General features: G+C 42.4%; 1 protein-coding gene and 1 long non-coding RNA gene across 7 annotated transcripts in view; one reads left to right on the top strand and one right to left on the bottom strand.

Moving 5' to 3' along the window:
* LOC148839360 (uncharacterized) overlaps positions 1-5789 on the bottom strand; it is a 38693-nt gene extending 32904 nt beyond the window's left edge. Inside the window, exon 1 of the long non-coding RNA XR_016094158.1 lies at positions 5651-5789. This is a non-coding gene — a long non-coding RNA (uncharacterized LOC148839360). The remainder of the gene's footprint in view (positions 1-5650) is intronic.
* tet3 (tet methylcytosine dioxygenase 3) overlaps positions 1-20019 on the top strand; it is an 86810-nt gene that overhangs the window by 36434 nt on the left and 30357 nt on the right. For 5 of the 6 annotated variants that reach the window (XM_088933301.1, XM_088933309.1, XM_088933291.1 and 2 more), the window contains one exon: positions 15645-18996. In XM_088933301.1, coding sequence (XP_088789427.1) covers positions 15645-18996 — 3352 coding nt within the window. Of the gene's footprint in view, positions 1-3047; positions 3473-15644; positions 18997-20019 lie in introns of those variants that run through there. The other variant, XM_088933333.1, reaches the window with a different exon arrangement.

Here is a 20019-nt window from a genome sequence, read left to right as displayed (position 1 = left end):
GCTGCCTGCCATTACTGAGTAATAAAATACAGAGAAAAAAACATAGAATAAAATTGCCCATTAAAAATAGAAGTGGATGAACATTTCCTTCTACATGCTCCTTCTAATTTCCTTTTAATGTGAGTCCATTTACAAGCATAAAAGAAAAGTAAAGAGAACAAAGCCAAACAAGGACACAGTCTTATAAATGTGTATGGAATCCAGGACAATCCCCTGCCACTGTCTACTGTATAAGAAGGTATAAGAAGGAATAATTATAATAGAAATAATTATCCTTGGCTCATGTGTTTTGTCTTTAATTTTTCCATACATCAACTGTTTGTTTTAACATATACTGTACTTCTTCACCATTCCTCCCTGTGCCATGCTGACTTGTGATTCACACAGCACTTTTCTGTGCTTTGCCAAGTAGTTTGTGTCCTGTGTCTGTACCAGGGGCATACTGTGCCTGGCTGTGTCTGGTACAACATCTTTGTATATTTTTGTTTTACTATTTACTGTTCCCTAGCTGCAAAGTTGTTCTTCCTGTGTAGCGTGGTGCGCTGGCTGTGTTAGCTTACTTACTCAGCCTATCTACTGTGGGAAGTGCAGTGTTCGGCAGGAGAGCACATCAGACAGGCGGTGTAGAGACACAAGCTTCCGGAGCTCCGGGGTCTCCCATCTCATCTTCACAGAGCTCCGAATCGTGGTCTGGTTGCTAAAGACCTTAAGGGTGTGACGTGCTACACTGTAGCACCATGAGTGCTACAGTGCTGTGTGCACATCTGCGGTACGGCAAGCCTCGTGCCTCCCCGTTTGTAAAGAGAAACTGACTGCTTGTCCAGGAGTGACTACACAACACACAACTGGCATAGTGTGACACGGATTCGCCAGCTACCAGCTCTGCCGTCTTTCATTTATTTTTAAATGGATTTCGTTTTCCACATGTTCTGATGGACTCCCATTCCTGTGAGCGGTTGTATAGCAGTGGATTCTGTCGGTGAACAAGAGGTTAAGTTAAAATGCAAGCCGAAATGCTGTGTCACGAAAAGAAGGCCTTTCGTGTTTTGGGGGGAGGTGGGCACCTACGCACAGTGTCATGTGATACAGCCCACAAAGAGAGGTATGTGTATGGGTGGGTGATGAAGTAGAATGGAGTGGTGTGGTAACTGTGTTGCGTCTCTCTCTTTCTCCCGGCTTGAGCTACATCGTCCGAGTGACGCAAGAGCTCGTGCTCATTCCCTCCCTGGTTGGCGCTGTGCTGGGTTTGTGTTTTGGCTGCACGGTACTGTGTCTGTGATTAAGCCCTGAGCCCTGGCTGTCTCATTGGCAGGGCTGGGGGGGCTCGGCCCAGAGGAGCTATGCAGAGTAGATTCCCTGGCAAGCCCGTGACTATGACAGCGTGCAAGATTACATCACTGCAACCAAAGAGAGAGAGGGAGAGGGGAAGCAATAGAGAGACTTTTAAATCCGCTTCCTCCAGTCAACAAAACCACTGAAGGCAGAGTAAAAGAAAAAATTATATATAACAATAATGATCCGAAGAACAAGGCGATAAAGACCAGCTTTGCTAAGCATATTTTTTTTTACAAAAAATCCTCACCAATGTTAATAATGCTTAAAAAATGAAAACAAGATCGAGAGACTCGAGCAGCGGATGGAGAACAAGAACCGGGGAAAGGGAGAAGGAGACCAGCGGGGAGAAACAGAATGAGAGGGGGTGTTAAAATTGGACAGAGAAAGGACATTAGATGAGAGCCATAAGGCGGTTGAAGACCGATGAGGGGAGCGTTTTTCTCAGAGATGTGGGGATACGGTGAGCGAAGGAGGGGAGAAAAAGAGAGGTGGGTAAGAGATGAGAAGGGAAAAAGGATTTGTTTATTTCATCTGGGCCGTTTCACAGAAACAAGACCATCCTGTAAATCTTGGTCGTGCTGTGGGGGTTTATAGTGTTCTTGTACAACTGAACAATTTCTGTTCAAACAAAACCTCAGGCATCCTCTGAAAACCTGTAGCTCCGTGGTCTTTCCCCCTTTTCCGTATCCCTCACTTTCATCCATTCTCACTATTTCCTTGGCCCTGCTTTCTTGTCTTCAGTCAGCACATAACAGTCATTTCTCATTGCCGTGGTCTAAGCCTCTTTTCTGTCCTCCACAGTTTGCTCAGAAGCCTCAAGTGTCGCTTGTTCATTCTTTCTTGGTGTATTTTTCTTGCGCTTGGTACGTGGAGTAAAAACAGAAGCCTGGGAAGTGAAGACCTTTATCCTTCACCATGTTGGTGTTTTCAATCTCAGACACGGTCTCTAGCGCAGGAGTAAGAGATTTGAGCCAGACGGCTGATTAGTGCATTGACTTTTCCCTTTGTATGCCTCATTCTCCAGCACACAGTGGCTCCACTTCTCTGCAGTCATGTGTGTCTGTGTCTTTCTTTCTCTTTTCTTGCGGTAAATTCTGAAATTGTGAAACTCTTTCAAATCCTTCAGCTAAAAGCCGGGTGTACCTTCTGCATTATTCCTCTCACACACACAAACCTCACATTCTCCTTTCCTTTCCTAAACATGGAAACATTTAAATTTACATTTACACAAAACGAAAAAAGGAGGGGTGTCGTAGATATTAATAAGGAGAGAGAATCATACCAACTTAGGCAAGTGGAGATAAAGGAATGCAAAAATGAAACGAGAAAAAAATCATAGCGACCACATCTAAGCTTTTTTTTACATTAATATTGTTGTCTGTTCAGCCTTTAGCAGCTGTAGCAATAACAGTGTGAGCACATTTACCCAGGTGCTGCTGCTTTACTGCCATGATAAAGTATATCAAGGAATCACATTAAATCAAAAAATACCACCATGGTTTGATACTGATACTGCCTTTCTTGCTGCAGGTACCAGTGTTGGTACAGCTGCCCTTGTCCTCCATCCCCCAGCCCTCAGCCCTTTAACTCACTGCAATCCGCCATGCACAGTAATGTACGTGCACCGTGAAGCTTAGATAATGGCCTCTCTCTGTCTGCAGCAGCAGCTACCACTACAGAGGAGGAGACAGCGAGGGAGAGAGAGGAAGAGAGAGAGAGGGGGGTTATAGGGACAGGGAGACTGGGAGAGTGAAAAGAGAGAGAGGGAAGGGAGGGATAAGAGTAAGAATGAGAGAGGAAGAGGAAGAGAAAAATAACAGAGAGTCTGAGGGGGAAATAGAACGACAGCGAGAGACAGAGAGTGGGGGAAGGGAGTCAGCGAGCTGAGCGTGTGTGTGTGTGAGAGAGAGCGCGTGTGTGTATGTCTATGACTGCCGTGCTGACTGAAAGCTAAACCAGATTACTGGCGAGTTTCCTGCTCCGCACAAACCTGTCACTGCTGCTCAGAATCTTGCGCTCCCATTCACCTCTCCCCGGCTGTGTGTGTCTGCATGAGTGTGTGTGTATGTACCCCCCTCCCCCACACACACACCCCAAGTCCTCGCACCTCTGGCTGGTCTGAGTCGACGTGAGCAACGTAAGTAAAACCTATGGGGATCCTTTGCTTTTTTTTCTTTGCTCTCTTTTTCTCTCTTCTGTCAAGGCTTAAAGGTGGGAGAGACTGAGTGTGGGGGAGGGAAAGGGGGCAGTGTGTCTGATTGTGCAGATTTCAGCTGTCTGCTCTCAGGCAATGAGATGCCCCCCCTCTCCCCCAGACCCCCATTCCAGCCTCCTTACTCTGTCTTTCTCTTCTGTCTTTATATTTTCAACCTTGAGGGGAATCTTTGTGCTTTATTAAGGTTATGTTCAAGGTAATTGCATTGAAAGCAGTTCCTCTATGAGACCTGGAATGAAAGCCAGACTTCTTGTTTTAGAAAACTGTCTGATCTGCTGTTAACTAGTTAAACAGTCACCTCTAGCTATGCTCTGCTGTGAACAAGTTAAACTGTGACTTCTACTGTGGGTTGTTGGTATTGTTTCCCCAAACTGTTTTTAATATAGTTTGTGTGTTCCTGGACCTGCATTTCTGCAAATTTGTTATTCTGATTGTTTGTGCACGTGGGTCACTTGTAGTATCCAGGCAGTGTTGGGGGTGTTTGTAAGTAGGTGAGTATATATAAGTAAATGTTTGTGTTTTTGTCTCATCTAAGAATACAGTTTAGGATATTAGTTCTTTCTATCAAGACCTAATTCCATAGAACTATAAATTGAAAATCTAAATTACTATCTACTAGAATGACTAGTGTCTAATAGACTTAAAAGGTGTGTCAATGTCAGATCTAGTTTAACACAGAGTATTATCCTTAATACATAGGTGAATAATCTTAATTTAGGTTACAGTGTGTCAGTACTTGTATCTGCTACTGCATATCTGTTTGCTTTGTTCCTGGTAGTTCATTGAATATGTGATTTGCAATTCTCTTTTTCAGTGTGTCTTATCACATGCTCCTGTGAGTATGTTCTGTGTTATTGGCTCTAATTGGGTTTTATGTTTAGAAACAATGCAGGATGCTTTCCTGCAGTGTGAGTTGCTGTATGTGATTATTTGTGCCTGGGGTGTTGGATATGCTTGTGTATTTTTACTGCATTGGTAAACTACTGCATTGGTAGTGATAATGTGTAAGTGCTTTTCATTCCTGCAATGCTTACCCTGTTGTGGTTTCTATGTCAAAAGCTCCTCTACGTGTAATAAGAAAGAGGAACTGGGGCAGCATGACTACATCTTGTGAAATTGTGGCTTGCTGGCTCACTCTTTCAACACTTTTGTGCAGAGGAGCATTTTCTTTTTTTCTGTACAGGCTGTTTAGTTCTCCTTTTCATTACAAATAAAAATGGAAAGCTTGCAATCAATATGTAACCAGTGGCAGTACACAGTGGCAAAGGGAAAAGGGTTGTTATTTGTAGGTTTCTGGTTCGAGCACCTGCTCTGCTCTTGATTATTGTGTGATATCTTGAGCTATGTCCTTGTGCTTTGTCATTTTATTAGACGTAATTCTGAAGCAGCAAATAACATAGTTTGCCACCTATTTTCTTTGAAAGAAAAGCTTCTGAATGATAATCAGTAATGTGATTTTTACAGTGAGACATAGGAAGTAGAATCCACAAGAGAGATGTTGTTTCAGATAAAAATAACTACTGGTCCTTGCCCATCACTGGCCTACTACCGGATCATAAAGGTGTCCCCTATTCCTTCAGGAGCAACACTGAGGGCTCTTTTGATACCCCAAATGTTCCCTGTAGTGTCCCTACTGTCTGTAGAGATTCCCATAGTTCAGAAACCATGTCTGTTCTCTATAATAACTCTTCGGTAAAACTGAAAAATTATGATGCCGAAGCTCATCTAAAGGAACAAAAACATTACCAAGAATAGAAAAGTGAAGGCAGGAAACATTTAGTGGCTGCGTATCTAGACTGGGGACATAGCCCCTGTTTTTCAGGGAGACAAACAGTATCTGTCCTCAGGTGTTGTATCATTTTCCTGGATCCATTTTTGGCTTTACCATGTCTACATACAGTACATTAGTATACACACACTCACATGTAGTCATAGGAAAATAGAGATATCACCCGTGAGCATTTGTGTGTGACCACATTTAAAAACATGTGGGTGTGTAAATCACATGCATAAAAGGCTAAAATAGTTCTCTAACTCCAGACTGGCGCATCTAACTCCCACTCCTGCTAACTATAGCAACGGTCTTTGAATGCAGCCTACCTCAGCTCAGCTGGGCACTTCACCTCATGGCTCTCTCTCTCCTTTTTGGTGTGAGTCTCTTTCTCTCCCGCTCTCTTCCTCCTTCTCCTTCTTTCTGTACCTGTGTCTCTGGCTTCTCTACCTGGTTTCTCAGGTCCAGTGGCAGGGCTATACCCTGACTTGCTGGGAGGCGTTCTAGTGGTGTGTGCTGTGTGTTGCGCGGCGCACTGTGATGACGCAGTGATGAGAACGGGATGGGGGCGGCGGTGAATAGGAGGGCAAGAAAGAGAGCGCTGCTGTGCTGTATGTGTGTGCGCATGAGGAGGTTGGCATAGTGAACGGAAACAGAGGCGTGAGAGAACCAGAGAGAGGAGAGAGCTTCGTTCTTCTGTACTTCCTAGGCTCTTCGTCGCATTCTTTCTGTCAGTCTTTTTTCTTCTGTATCTCTGCTTGGTTCTCCATGTCTCCTTATCAGTCTTAGATCTCTATGTTTATTGTGTTACAAACTCCCCTTTTTACCCTTCACTGTCTATAAAACCATATTTCCTCCATGTCCTTCTCTCTTTCTCTCACCCTGTCTGTATATCTGTGTATATCTGCAACGGCAGTAGATTGGTCTGGATGGCAGTCTTCTCCAATAATTAGCGAAATGGCAGAGCGAGTCCTAAGGTCTCACATTTAATAAGACAAGCCTTAGGAAACTTGTAGATTACAGGTTTGTGATTTATATTCATTGCTGTATAATTCTGCAAAGCGTGGAAAAGATTAGACTTTAACTCCAGCCCTGGACTTTAACTCATTCCTGCCCTTACATGGCACAAAGCTTAGTAATGATTTTGATTGTAGAGCAGAGATTTTGTCTTGTTTTTTTTGTCATGATGTGTGAATCTGAAAAAAAGCAATCAACCTTTTCATTTCTACAGGAAAAGTAAACAAAATGGGAAGTTAGAAACAGTGGATCAAATTTTTGCCCTGGAGTTTTTTTAACTCTGTCCTGTCAGTAAAGTGACATGTTCCCTGCATCTCAGTTTCTCTGGTGTTTGCAAAAAAACAATGGAGATCAATAACTGTGCTTCCCTTTCAAGTTCCATTAAATATCACACAGACTTTAATACTGAAATCAGTGGTCAATACCACCCATTTGAAGTTCTGGATTAGGCTGTCCCTCCTTCTTGCTGGATGTTTAAAACATGGCAGAGCTGCAGCAGGTGAGGATGCCACCATGCTACAAAATGGAACTAAGGGTTGATGGCATCAAAGCACAGAGTGTCATCATAACTAACATAAACTGTAGAAAAAGGTAAAGCAGACAGCTACTCCCAGATTAACAGGATGCTTTGAGACACAGAAGGTTTTCCATGTGTCCTCTAATCTTAAATAAATGAGCTAGTTGAGCGGAATTTGCTGAATTGCAACAAGGTTCTACTACAGATGTCTTCAGCCCTGATTTTGGCGAGCCCCTGTCTAGCAGGTTTTATACGTAGCCCTTAAATCATCAACTTTACTATAGTCCTGATTCAATTTAATTATGATCAATTAAAGAGTTGGTAATTACTATGCAGAATTTAGAAATAATTGGGAACAAAAATCTGAATATTTTTCAGCTCTCAACAACCAGTGTTCCCTTCAGTGAAACATTGCTTAACTGATCAAGTGTTTCTATTTTTTGAATAACAAGGAGCATAGGGTGACCTTTAAGAATAACTGGATTGGGAATCTTAAGGACCAGAGCTGGGGACCCTAGTTCTCCTAAAATGAAGTCTAAATAACATTCATTATTTTTATTTCTTTACTTTTGCAGGTCCCGTTACAATTTCTTGTTGCCTTGTGTTAATTAGTAAGTCACCCTCATCTTGAAATGTTGTTTCCCAGAAGTAATTTATAGTGTTGATTCGTGAAAGCTTTTGTGCACTGAAAATGACCAATTTAAATTATTTGACTTCTCAATCTATCCGGGGCACGTTGAGACATTACGGGCTTCTCATGTTTCCTCTAAAATGTCCGTTCATCATAATTGAATATTTTGGTTGGTAACCTGCTGGCCAATAAAGATGTAAGTGAAGAGAACTGAACTAACTTACAGTGCAAATGGTTTTATGTAAGAAGAAATGTCCTTAGGACAAAGACAGGTTAAAACCAGAGAATAGCAGCACAGAGTTTACAGAACCTGCAGGTTAAAACTGCAACAGCCAAAACAAAACCAGATGAGAGTGTTGGCAGAAGGGGAGGTTCATTGCTCCAGGAGACTGGGTTAAAGTTCAGACCAGGTTAATGTTCTGTAATTCCCAGAAAGCATTGTGTCTGCGCTGAAGACTTTACTCTGATTATGGCTCACTGGTAAAATCTTTTTTAACCTTCCTTGATCTACCTCTGATGTTTGCTGATCATTCGGTTTAATAACTTACCAGGAGTATCCAGAGGCCCTGGATTCTCTTGTCAATTTTGTTACATTTTTTAGGTTTTCTAAAACTCACTATACAGTATAACACAATTCAACATGATATCCATGGGTTATAGTAACTGATGTGCAAGTGGAGCAGCAGAGGTGCAGGCCAGGCAGATGCTGCTGGAGACTTTGCGAGTGGTTGTGTGTGGCTTGCCTTCCCTTTGTGAACCGAACTGTGTGCCTATACTGCAGACACAGGAAACAGGAGGCAGTGCGCACTAGGTCAGTAGGCCATGCAGCCAGCAACAGGCTGGCCCTCTGTCATCCCATCCACAGAATCCAAGAAAAAGAAAATAAGAAACGCCTCATTTTTAATTGGGGAAGACATGATGTAAACAGAGACTGTTGCTCCAGGGTTGTGGAATGATCTCCGAATCCCTATCAGATCTTGTCAGTTAGCGCTTTCAAAGCCTGTTTTAAAACTAACTTACAGGTATATCCTTTAATTCTGTTTAACTAACTGTTTTAATTTGTGTATGCAGTTGATTTGACAAAGTCTGTACTTTGGTCAATTGTATACTGAGTCTTTTATTTGATAGTTTTATTGTATAGTTTTTTTAGATGATGTACTGTGATAAGGCACTACATATTTACTAAATAAAAAATATTATTATTAAACTAGAAACAGGAATGCATGAGAAGTGAATAACACAATAAAGAGTATGTTGAATAAAACATTTCTTGTTGTGTTGTTAATCTCCACTGCTTGGTTGTCTGTATTATACTGTCTCAGTATTTTGGTCAGTGCACACTGCAGAGTTCTGCTAGGTTTCTCACTGCATCAGAATGGGGCTTATTGTGGTCGTGCTGAATGTTCCTGATGGTCCTTTTTCTGCAGTGCTGCACAGCTCCACCATCTCTTTCCACTGCTCTTCACTACTTTTCCAATAAATGGAAGTACAGCTGTGATCAATATTTGTAGCACAGGGGCTCAGAACACATTGCCTTTACTGCCCTTGGAGTTCTGCCCAGAGTTTTTTTAATAATATGTATTGATCTCAACAAAAGCAGAAAGAAAGAGGGAGAGTAAACCATGAGAATGAATGGTGAACATGTTAGTGACTGGAGAAGGATATGAGATACTAACCTCACAGTTTTGAAATCCATGTACATATAGGTGTGTATCTATTGTATAGGAACAAGTAATAGGTTTATTCCATGCTGAAAAAAAGAAGAAAGAGAACACAACGTTTCGGCCGTGGAGCCTTCTTCAGGTGCCTTCTTCAGGCACCTGAAGAAGGCTCCACGGCCGAAACGTTGTGTTCTCTTTCTTCTTTTTTTCAGCATGGAATAAACCTATTACTTGTTCCTTTGCAGCCTACGCATGCTGACGCAGCTACCCACCTGAACTATCTATTGTATATATACATTGTATACTGAACAGTTCCATACCATAATAAAATGAGCAGCTTTGACCAAAAGACTACAATTGCAGCACAACATCAAGAGAACAGAGCAGTCAAGAACATAGCAGTATTGAGTAGGATTGACTTCATATATCATCCACAGCTTCAGAATACTGATAAGTATATCACAGGTGCAGCAGATCTTTTGATATATTCTTATATTTTTCATATATAGTCTTTTCATATTGTATTTTTATTTTTCATGTTGTATCTGCAACAGGTTGCACAGTTTCACAGTGATTAGCCTTTCTACCTTGCAGTAATGGGGCCCTGGGTTCAATTCCTGGGGAGCCATCTGTGTGGAGTTTGCATGTTCTTGTCGTGTTCACATGGGCTTCTTCTGGGTGTTCCAGGTTCCTTCCACAGTCGAAATATATACTGGTAGGTTCATTGGCTTCTGGGAAAACCATGCCTGGTGTGAGTGTGTGCTTGTTTGTGTCTGTGTGTGCACTTCCATGGTCTGGTGTCCCATCCAGGGTGTATCCTGCCTTTGTGCAGTTGTTCACAACTTAGACACTTTAAGGCCCATCGTGGTTGATTGTTGCTGAGCGGCCATACAATGCCAGAATTTCATTTATTAGTTTGCTGAATTGTCCCAGCAGTGTCAAATTCAACATCTTGGATTGAAGGCAGCTATAATAGAGGTGCCCACTATTTCCACTCACCTTTTCTTAATTTTCTTTTCAAATTTGCATCAAGGAAAAATACTTGCTCCTTTACAAGAAAAAAGTTAGAATTTTTAAGGGGATTCATCGTCATGGCAAGCCATTTTATTTGCTTTTCAAATTTTTAAACAATGCCTGTCGGTGAACGTTAGCCAGGATTTGCATGTTGTGTACAAATGGTGTGGTAGAGATATATTCATACTGTACTTTATTTGTCCAGTGTAATCTATAAAAGCAAGCTATCATAATACATAATAATAAACAAGGTTTCGAGAGTAACAGATGGTGGCAAGTCTCATTCAATTGTTAGGACAGCACAGTAGATCTTAGAGAAAACTGTACAGACCTTCTTAATTCTGTGAACAATCTGAAAGTTAAGAGTGGGGTTTTCTCAGTGTGCAAGGAGCACAAAAACTAGCAGATCTGAAAAGTAAAAAGAAGAAATTGCAATATTTCAACTGTAATAAGTTCTTCAAGTGTGTACAAGCTCATACACCTGAAGAAGTCTCCACAGAAGAAACTTTTTTTTTCTTTTTTTGACATGTAATTTACATTTGCATGCTATTGTTTCATACTTTTCAGTTTTCTAATCTATTTTGCCATTTCCTATACATCATGGTTCCCTATTTTTTCATACACTTCTTTTTTACATCTTGTGGTTTGCAGGTTATTGCTTTAGGAACACACTACTGGGTCTTTCTCCAAATATCTTGTATGTCAAAAAATAGTGGTTTGTTACACATCTCTTCCTCTTTGGGTAGCGATCAGTGAAAGGAGACTGTGTCATTTTTCAAACAGCTTTGTCTTTCAAACCTATATGTTGTTGAGCAGCCAGAATTTAACCTTATTATTGAGGGATGTTTTACCTTTAGCCTTTTTTGATGTACTGATAAATTATATACTTACTCAGAGCTTCATGATCAACCTTGTGAGGATTTGGGCAAATTTGAAGTTGGTTAGTAGACTCATTAATTAATACATTTGCATGGACTTGATTGTAATAATAATATCTTTAAAAGAGACTTTTTTTAATATGTGTATTTGCCTCAAATCCATATGGCAACCAGATTAACATACACCTCAAATTCTGCTGTATCAATTTTCAAAGGAACTAGTGCTTTTGTGCTTGAAATATTAACTACAGGATCCTGTTACCTTAAAGATCTGGAAGAAAATCACAAGTTGCAAGTTGCCAGGCTTGAAAGCTTCTGCTGGTTACCACAGCCTATCCCTGTCTCCACATATCTCTCTGTATCTGTGTGTGCTAATAAGAGGTGATGAATACCCTACTGTCATCCTAGCTCGGCAGCGAGAAGGCAGCATTAGCTAATAGATTCTGAATTCATGTCAGATCCCAAGGGAAACAGAGAGAGTAAAATCGTGGACTGGACTTATCAAACAGGAAAAATGGATACTATGCAGAGAAAGACAATGGTATTGCAGATAGCAACTTATTCTGGAAAAATGTAAAACCTGGACTGTAAACTTAAAAGAGAATAGATACCAATCATATGGAGTGGATCAGGAGTCATGTAAAACCCTTTTTCGATTCCAAGTTGTTAGAAAAAACACTATACAGTACATTTAAGCTGTAGGAAGAATTTAAGTATGATAAAATTGAGTGGCAAATTTTTAAGATTCCTGTTCAGATTTATTTGTGGCTGGATTTATTGATCTTTCCATCAGATGTAACACATGCATTTTTTCCTATAGTGATTTTAAGGGTTACTGACTTCTCAAAATCACTTCAACCAAGAAAAGCATAGCCTAATTTTGTGAATGTCATGCACATAAAACATGCATATTATATCTTTGTCCTTGTCAATAATTCTTATCTATTCACACATCTATATATAAGTTAAGGTCAGGACAAGAAACATGCCTATGGTGAAGCTAACAGTGATGGACTCCTGTTGTAACCTGCACTATTGCAATGGGATGAATGTTGCAATCATTCTTTATTAACTAAGATTGAGTGGGGTGTACTGGAAAAGTCTAATGTTTGACTTTGGCAGTTTGTGCTTGTCTGTGTGCATGTGTGTGTTCTTCTTTAATTTTGCATACTCCTGTAAATAAGGGAGAAGGGGCAACTTATTTATCATGATACACATCTCCTACACCCACAAGCTAACCTTGCTTTAATTTGCACCTCCTACGATGTTGAAGTAAACAAAAGCTGATCGAAGATAACCCTCATCCGTTCGCACTGGAGCCTGTTTAGCCTGTGCAGAGTGCAAACGAATTGAACTGAAGTGGAGCAAAGTGTAATACCTTAGTAGACCAGTAGTCTGCTATTGCATACCAAACTCAAAGGAATATTAGTAGTAGGTACTACTGTTTCTAATATTAATATAACAATATCCAAAGTGACTTACAGAGACTATAACGAGTACAATATCTCAACATGTGCTGCTGGGGAATAAGGAGGTCCTCTGAGTTGCTCAGGGTGACAAACTAGGGAGTCTGAGGCATAGCTAGTTCTTGCAATGGGCAACTCTTGTTAACAGGTCTTCTACCTTTGAACCACAACCTTTAAAAAGCTGGTGAGCTGTGAAGGTAAAGTGACAAGGGAAGGAAATTAAAAATGGGATGTAGGGCATTGTTATAATATGTGCGGTGAGGTTAAGTTTTTTTCAAGATCCTTTAGATCTGTGCTCGGAAGTTGTTCTTTTGCTAAGGTCCTTACCATCCATAGCAGGCTCACTTCAGTGCGTATATTAGGAAAGACATTAAAAGTCTAAGCAGGCATGGTCCTTAAAGTACAAATGAAAGTTTTGATTAACAGCTTGCCATTTCCCATATATTTTAATTATTTCTCAGAGTAAACTATTCATATTCTAGAAAAGCCTCAGTTCACATTACATTTTACATTATACATTTTGCATTAAACATTATACATGTACATTATACATTAATAAAGTAGTATACTAGTATAGCCCAAATGTTTTAATTTTATAAAAGATTTCTATTATTCTATTATTAAATTTGTGGATTCATGGTTTGCAATATAAATTGATCATCAAAAAGCCATACAACATAAACTTCAGAAAATTAACAAAGTTTTTAGCAGGAAAAGGGCAGCATGTTGTGCACAGCTGCGAGTGCACTGACAGTCTGTTAAAACAGACATGATGTAAGTAAATTCATTATGTCGATTAACATGAAAGTCATTGCTCATCAGGAGGAGTGGGCGTGTCACAGCCCACTCTGATATTTCACCACATCTATGACTCGTTGTTCCCTGCCTACCCAAATTCTTTTCTGCTGTTTTAGCTGACCTGTGGTTGCATTTGTTTTTGTGGCCCCGGAAAGTTCTTTTAACACCCGGAGACTGTACTTCCATCCCTAAGTTAAAAATTTGTCTCCTCCAGAACTGGACCTCAAACTTAGTGTGATACACTAAGCTTCTACAATTACTCTTGGGTTTCCCTGTGGCAGTGCTTCTCTCAGTTTCAGACTCTCTCTCACAGCAGGGTTTCCCCTTTCTCTTACCGCATTGGTTTCTTTAACCCCTCAGAGATCTTCAGTCGGGATCTCAGCCCCTGCCAGGGAACTCATCTCTCTTCTCTGGTTCATCCTGAGACAGAGCTTGCTCTCAGTGGAACACACTGAGGATTTCTCTGCCTTCTGACTCCTGTGCTATGAAGTGTGCTCTTGCTGTCGACCTCTCTTCCACTCAGCAGGGTTCTCTGGCAAAGACTGCTTTTTTTTGTCCACAAAAAAGCCCTGCCACAGCCCTGACAATCTCCTCCAGTGTCGTAGCTTTAATTTCATACCCTGTCAGAGAAGAGAGCTCTTCCTTTAGTCACCAATTTGTGCTGGAGCTTTGTAGGAGGGTAATATCTGTCTCTAGCTCTCTCCGTCCTTTCTGGCTTTACTCTCCATCATGCCATCCCAAGCTTTCAATTCCCAGGTCTCTCTTTCTGTGGAGTTCTTTTCCTCAGCTGTATAGTTGAATGTTCTCCTTGTGTGTGCTCCCTACTCCATGTCTATCGCCTCAGCACAGGTGTCCCTTATTTTTGTCTACTCATGAGCAAGGGGAAAGGGTCTCTCTTATATTGCTGCTTTAACATCGGGCAGCTCCTCCCTCTCTGTCAGTACTAATACGAGGACCTTCTCTGCATGAGACTATGAGCAGACTGTGGCTCTCTCTTTTGAGTGGCTTCTTTATACTCCTACCAATTGATAACACTCATGGCCAGTTCCATCAGAGCATTCGCCAATTACTTTTCTAATTTGGAAGTATCACTTTGTTATGTGAGCCTCCTCAGTGTTATATGATTGTATTGCCTCCCTTCTACTAGGCCCTAGTAGAATATGTTTCCAGTAATAGCAATACTTTTGCAATACATGCTTTGCACCAGGCTGTAGGTGCTGTTTTGAGGGATTCCCATTCCATTCCTCTCATAGAGCCTGGATAAGCATGTGTCTTTTCACTGGTCTCTGAGCCCTAGATGCCATATATCATCCCAGTTCGTTTCACAAATGTTCAATGGTTCTTAAGTCTGGCAAGTAGGGCAACCACACCTATCACTTTCTTATGTCATGAGAAAGTTGTTACTATGCATTCAGGATGTAGATGTGTAGGGACTATATACACATCATACAGTTAGGTTACCAGCAAAAACTGCACATGGAGTTCTGTAGCAGGAAGATACTCTTGATAAGACCATCTGACATGGACTTACCTATTGAGCATGGTGAGGTGTTGTGACATGTTGTCTACCCAGTCGTGGACTGACAGTTGTTTAGTTGTCTTGCCAGGTTAGATGTTGCTGGTTGTGAACACTGCAGATGACAAGCAACAATGCACTCATTTAATCCAGTCTTAATGTGCCAATGATACAGAGGTCCTGTTTTCTTCATAAGTGAAAGATTTCTTGAATTTCACTAGGCTAGACATTCCACAGATTATATAATTTCATCGGCGCTTCTTAGTCAACTTCCATGCTAATTAGGTAATTTAATGGAACATTCAAATAAGCTTCATGTTCAGTCATGTAGCATCAATTAATCAAAATAATACCAAAAACAATTATGATAGTGATATTTTTTTTCATTCTCAGTGTAAGAAAATACTTAAAAGGATACCCACTACACTGTTCTCTTTAGTCGTTTTTAAGAAAATGAATGACCTATTATTTATCCTTTTATACACTTATGATTAGAGTCATGAATTCATCACAAGGTTGTGATGTCCTGGCTATCACAAGCCTATTCAACTTTGATGGTGTGAAGCCAGTTGTGTGGTGTGTTTTCAGAAATCATTCACAGCTGCCTAATGACATAGCTCAGACTCAAATTGGAGATATCTGATTTATAAGTTTAACTTAAACATAAGACTACAGTCCTAAACGTTTCCTTACAGGCTGAAGAAAGAGCTTGCATCCTGTGCCTTGTGTCTTTATATACTTCTCAAAGTTCACCTGTCATGAAGGAATGAAGTCAAACTTTGCTTCTTTGATTGTGGGCCTAACTCTTTCTCTTTTCCTCTACAGACAGGTTCCAGGGTGGGTTCAGTGGATGGCCCCAGAAGAGGCCAGATGGAAGTTGGGTCAAGTGACCACGCAGAGGAAAATGGGCTGAACCTGGGCCTCATAAATGGGGCCAGCAGGCAGCCAAGTGAGGAGGAGGAGGGCAGAGATGGACAGGAGGAGGTGAACAGTACACTTGCATTCACAGAGGGAGCTCAACAGGCCTGGACAGAAGAGGCCAAAAAGATGGTGCCACCACACCTTCTGCTAGAACACCAGCAGAACCCAGCCAATGGATGCTGGGACAATCAGGAGGCTCACCCAGATTTGCCTTGTACCACAGACTCTACTGCCACTACTACAAGCACTTTTGCTGGTGCTACACACAATGATGTGGACATGGAAGATGCCAGGAATTTGGTTGCCTTTTCCACCACTCCAGTGTCCATGCTGCCTCCATATAGCACTGCAGGCATAGGCATGGCAGAGCTACAGACCATGCATCTATATGAGAAATTCAACCAAGAAATGAACACGGGTGGTGTCAGTAGTGGGAAAACAGAGGCAAAGGGAGGAAGTGTGGGAACTGGAGATGGCTGTACTGAAGACTTGAACACCTTGCAGATGGCTCTGAAACTAGCCAAGCATGGCACAAAGCCACCCAACTGCAACTGTGATGGCCCTGAGTGTCCAGATTACTTGGAGTGGCTTGAGAAAAAAATTAAACTGGCTACAGGGGATGAGAAACAGTGTTCTGCTCCAAATACTAGCCCCCAACCACAGCCTCTTAACAGGGCCTCCCAGTGCCCCTTGCCCCTTTCCGCTTCAACTCCGGTGCCCCCAGACACCGTGAATGCTGAAGACCAGGCTGTCCATCCAGAAGCCCCCCTGCCTTACTCTCCAAGTGCACTGTCCATTGCTAAGGAGAAGAACATCAGCCTGCAAACAGCCATCGCAATAGAGGCGCTTACCCAGCTCTCCTCAACAGTGCCCCAGACAGTGGTACCACCTGGGGAGTCTTCATCAGCAAACCACCTTTTCTATCAAAATCACCATAATCATTATCATCGTTATCCTAATCATGGTAATGGATTCCAGTCTTCCAGTGGCCCCATCTCTTCCTCACTCACAACTTGTGGTTCTAGAGACCAGTCCTCTACACCAGCCCCTCCCTCTTCTATATCTCCCATGAATGCTGACCTGAGCTCCCAACAGCCCATCCAATATCCAACCTCATCAAACCATGGAAACACCCACTTGCTTCCCCATCAGGCCCAGTTCTTTACAAGCTCTTCAGCCCTGCAAGGTAACCAATCCCGGGAACACCACAAAATCCAGCCCCAAGGTGACTCTCCACTGCACCACCCTGCTAATTCTTCTACTGCTTCTGCTGTGACCAACAGCCAACACAGCCAGCAGCACCATACATCTCCTCATCCCTCTGTCTCTCCGTTCGCTCACTCAGGGCCCAGCTCCCAGCCCCTTCCAGGAAATACCCAGGTTCAGTGGCAGAGCAGTTGTGAGAAGCCCAGAAAACCAGTCAATAATTGGATGATGGTGAACTCCCAACAGCCCAGCTTCCCTGGCTGTGACCCCATGTCTGAGTTGCAGCAGCTGTTAGGTGACACGAGTGGGAAGTACATCGGTAAGTCTTCTAACAAGATCCCAGAAATACTACAACAGCAACACCCTCAACTGCATAATGAACAAGTAAAGGACAAAGGCACATCAGTGGCCAGAGTTAAACAGGAGCCCTTCAGTGGGGAAGACTTTCCAGGAAAATTTTATGGGATGGCCAATGGGCAGCAATCAAGGCACCCCATATCTCCAGGCAGTGCTATTCACCACAAGACCCAGGTGGCTCTGCAGCAGCACCTTAACCACAAGAGGAGTCTCTTCCAGGACCAGTCAGACCAGACCTCAGCTCTGCCCTCCAGCTTTCAGGACCTCAGGAAGTGGTGGCCCCATCCTGGAGGAGACTTGAGTATAAAGCAAGAGCTCAAGGAAATAAAAAAGAAGAAGACTAGCCAAACGTCTCAGTATCTTAAACAGCAGCAGGCCCTTTTGGGCTTGCAGCCACAGATGCCCCAATTAACTAAGCCCAAACAGATTATAATCAAGAAGCCCAAACAGAAAGCCTCCATCCCCCCCTTCCTCCCACAGTTCCAGATAACTGTGCAAAAACCACGAAAGCTTGAAGAGAGCCCCACTACCACACCAGCGATATCAACAGTGGCCAGGCAGGAAGGACTCCGACACATTCTGCCCGAGGACCCCTTCCTGGTCAATAGTTACCTAGATCATCATGCAGTGATGGGTCATTTGGCTGGAAGCAACACTCAGGAATCAATTTTGAATAGTGCTAGTGCTTCTACTACTACTCCTACTTCTACTGCAGTGGGCTTGGCTGTCCAAGCCTTTGGTCAGTCTGTATCTTTGCAGAGTGGAAGTGTGAATAATTCCCAGCTATCTTCCTGTATCCCAGAGTCCACCTCTACCCCCCCAGCTCCTACATCCCAGCCTTCTTTGAGCTCTGATGGCCTTTCTCTCAACAGTGAAGGCAGGACAGCTCAGGCCAGTTCCGGGCTGAACATCCCAGAAGAGCCATTGAATAGCACCAGCCTGTCAGCTTCAGGGATTTCCAGCTCTGCTCCTGATGGTCTGAATTCCATAGATGACAAATTTGAGGAGCTGATCAGGCAGTTTGAGGCAGAGCTTGAAGACCGTGTGGTGGCCCCTTCCCAAACCCAGACCCAGATTCAAACTAAAGCCCAAGCCCCAGTAACAATTCCGGCTCCGGTGCAGGAGCCTCAGCCTAACTCTAACTTTAACTCAGGACAAGCCATTGATTCTGAAGACTCTTCAGGTCTGGCTTCTGCTAACGGTGCTTTGCAAATGCTCAATGTCCCAGGTCTGCCAGGAGAAGAAATGTTAGTGAAGATGGAAGTGGATGGAGAGAAGAGCACGACCATGGGTATAGTCCCTGCCAATCCTCTAGTACAGGAGGATAGGGGGGAAGTTGGGGCACCATCTCAGGGGATAGGTTGTCCCTCAGTGCCCCAGCCACTCCAAGAGGCCCTTCTACAGCAGCAACAACACAGAGTCTTGGAAGACCCCTTTACCATCCCTTTCTCTAGCCCTCATTCCCCAGTTAAGAAGATAAAGGTTGAATCCTCAGGCGGTATCACTGTGCTGTCCACTACTGCCTGCTTTTCCACTGAAGATGAGACCCCCACAAAGAATGAACCCCCCCTCACACCATCACTCAGTGGGTTTCTGGAGTCACCCCTGCGCTACCTGGACACCCCTACCAAGAGCTTGCTGGATACCCCAGCCAAGGATGCCCAGTCAGAGTTCCCTATGTGTGACTGTGTGGGTAAGTACAGTAGGTCACATTCCTCTCCTGCACACATAGAAATACAGTTTATATTCTTCTTCCATATTAACCACTAGTATGATATCCAGGTTTAACTAAGATTTTATGTTTTTAGCATGTAAAAGGGTAATTTCTGTTGTGATAGACTCGAGCTTGTGGTAGCAGCAAACCTTTGCACACTCAGCTCTCCTATCTCTAATGCATATGATGGTTTCTTTGGCTTCACTTGTAAATATCTTTTAACCAATTGTACAAAATAACAAACAATAATGGCTTTAGAGAGGGTAGTTACCACTACCCCCCAACTACTCTAACAGTTACTCACGATTATTGCAAACTGCTCCAAACTCCTACCCTCATTCCAACTGACTCTCAACCAGTGTCCTGACTAGTCTCAACTCCTACAATGACACACCCTTATATACACATCAGACACTCACTAATCATCCCCTGGTAAAACTGTGCATTCCTTAATAATTTAAAATCATTACACCAAGTGAAGTGTTTAAATCAATTTGGAGGTCATTTTGGCGGCATCTAGTGGCTGGCCCAACCAGACACATTTACTCCTTATATTGCTGCATTCGAATATTTAAAAGGATTCACATGGCAATCACTTATCACCTTGGCAGGCAGTCGGAGGATTTGGGCTATTTAGTATGTTTACTCACAGTAACCCTACAGAAAAGAAAAACAGATTAAATTGCAGAGTAAGCATTCTTTCCTCTACTTATCTACTGCAAATCCCATTTCAACGGCACTGAAAGATTTTACAGTTCATTCTTTTGATATGTGAAATGTGAGGAAACCTTTCCAAGAAAGTACACATTTTCTTGCAATGCAGTGGGGGATGTTTTGTGGATATGTAGGACCTCCATCATGTATAACCTTTGTACTGTGGCAGGCTGCATGTGCTTTTCACATTGAAGGGAGAAACTTATTAGCAGCAGGTAGCAAATCCACACATGTTGTTGAAGGTACATATCCTGGTATCCTTCAATAAATAGATGAGATTATTGGGTG

Source organism: Atractosteus spatula, chromosome 2 (genome assembly GCF_055471065.1).
Source record: "Atractosteus spatula isolate fAtrSpa1 chromosome 2, fAtrSpa1.hap1, whole genome shotgun sequence".
In the NCBI taxonomy this organism is placed as follows: Eukaryota; Metazoa; Chordata; class Actinopteri; order Semionotiformes; family Lepisosteidae; genus Atractosteus; species Atractosteus spatula.
The sequence above is the reverse complement of the archived record's forward strand: the minus strand, read 5'-3'. Positions and strand labels throughout refer to the sequence as shown.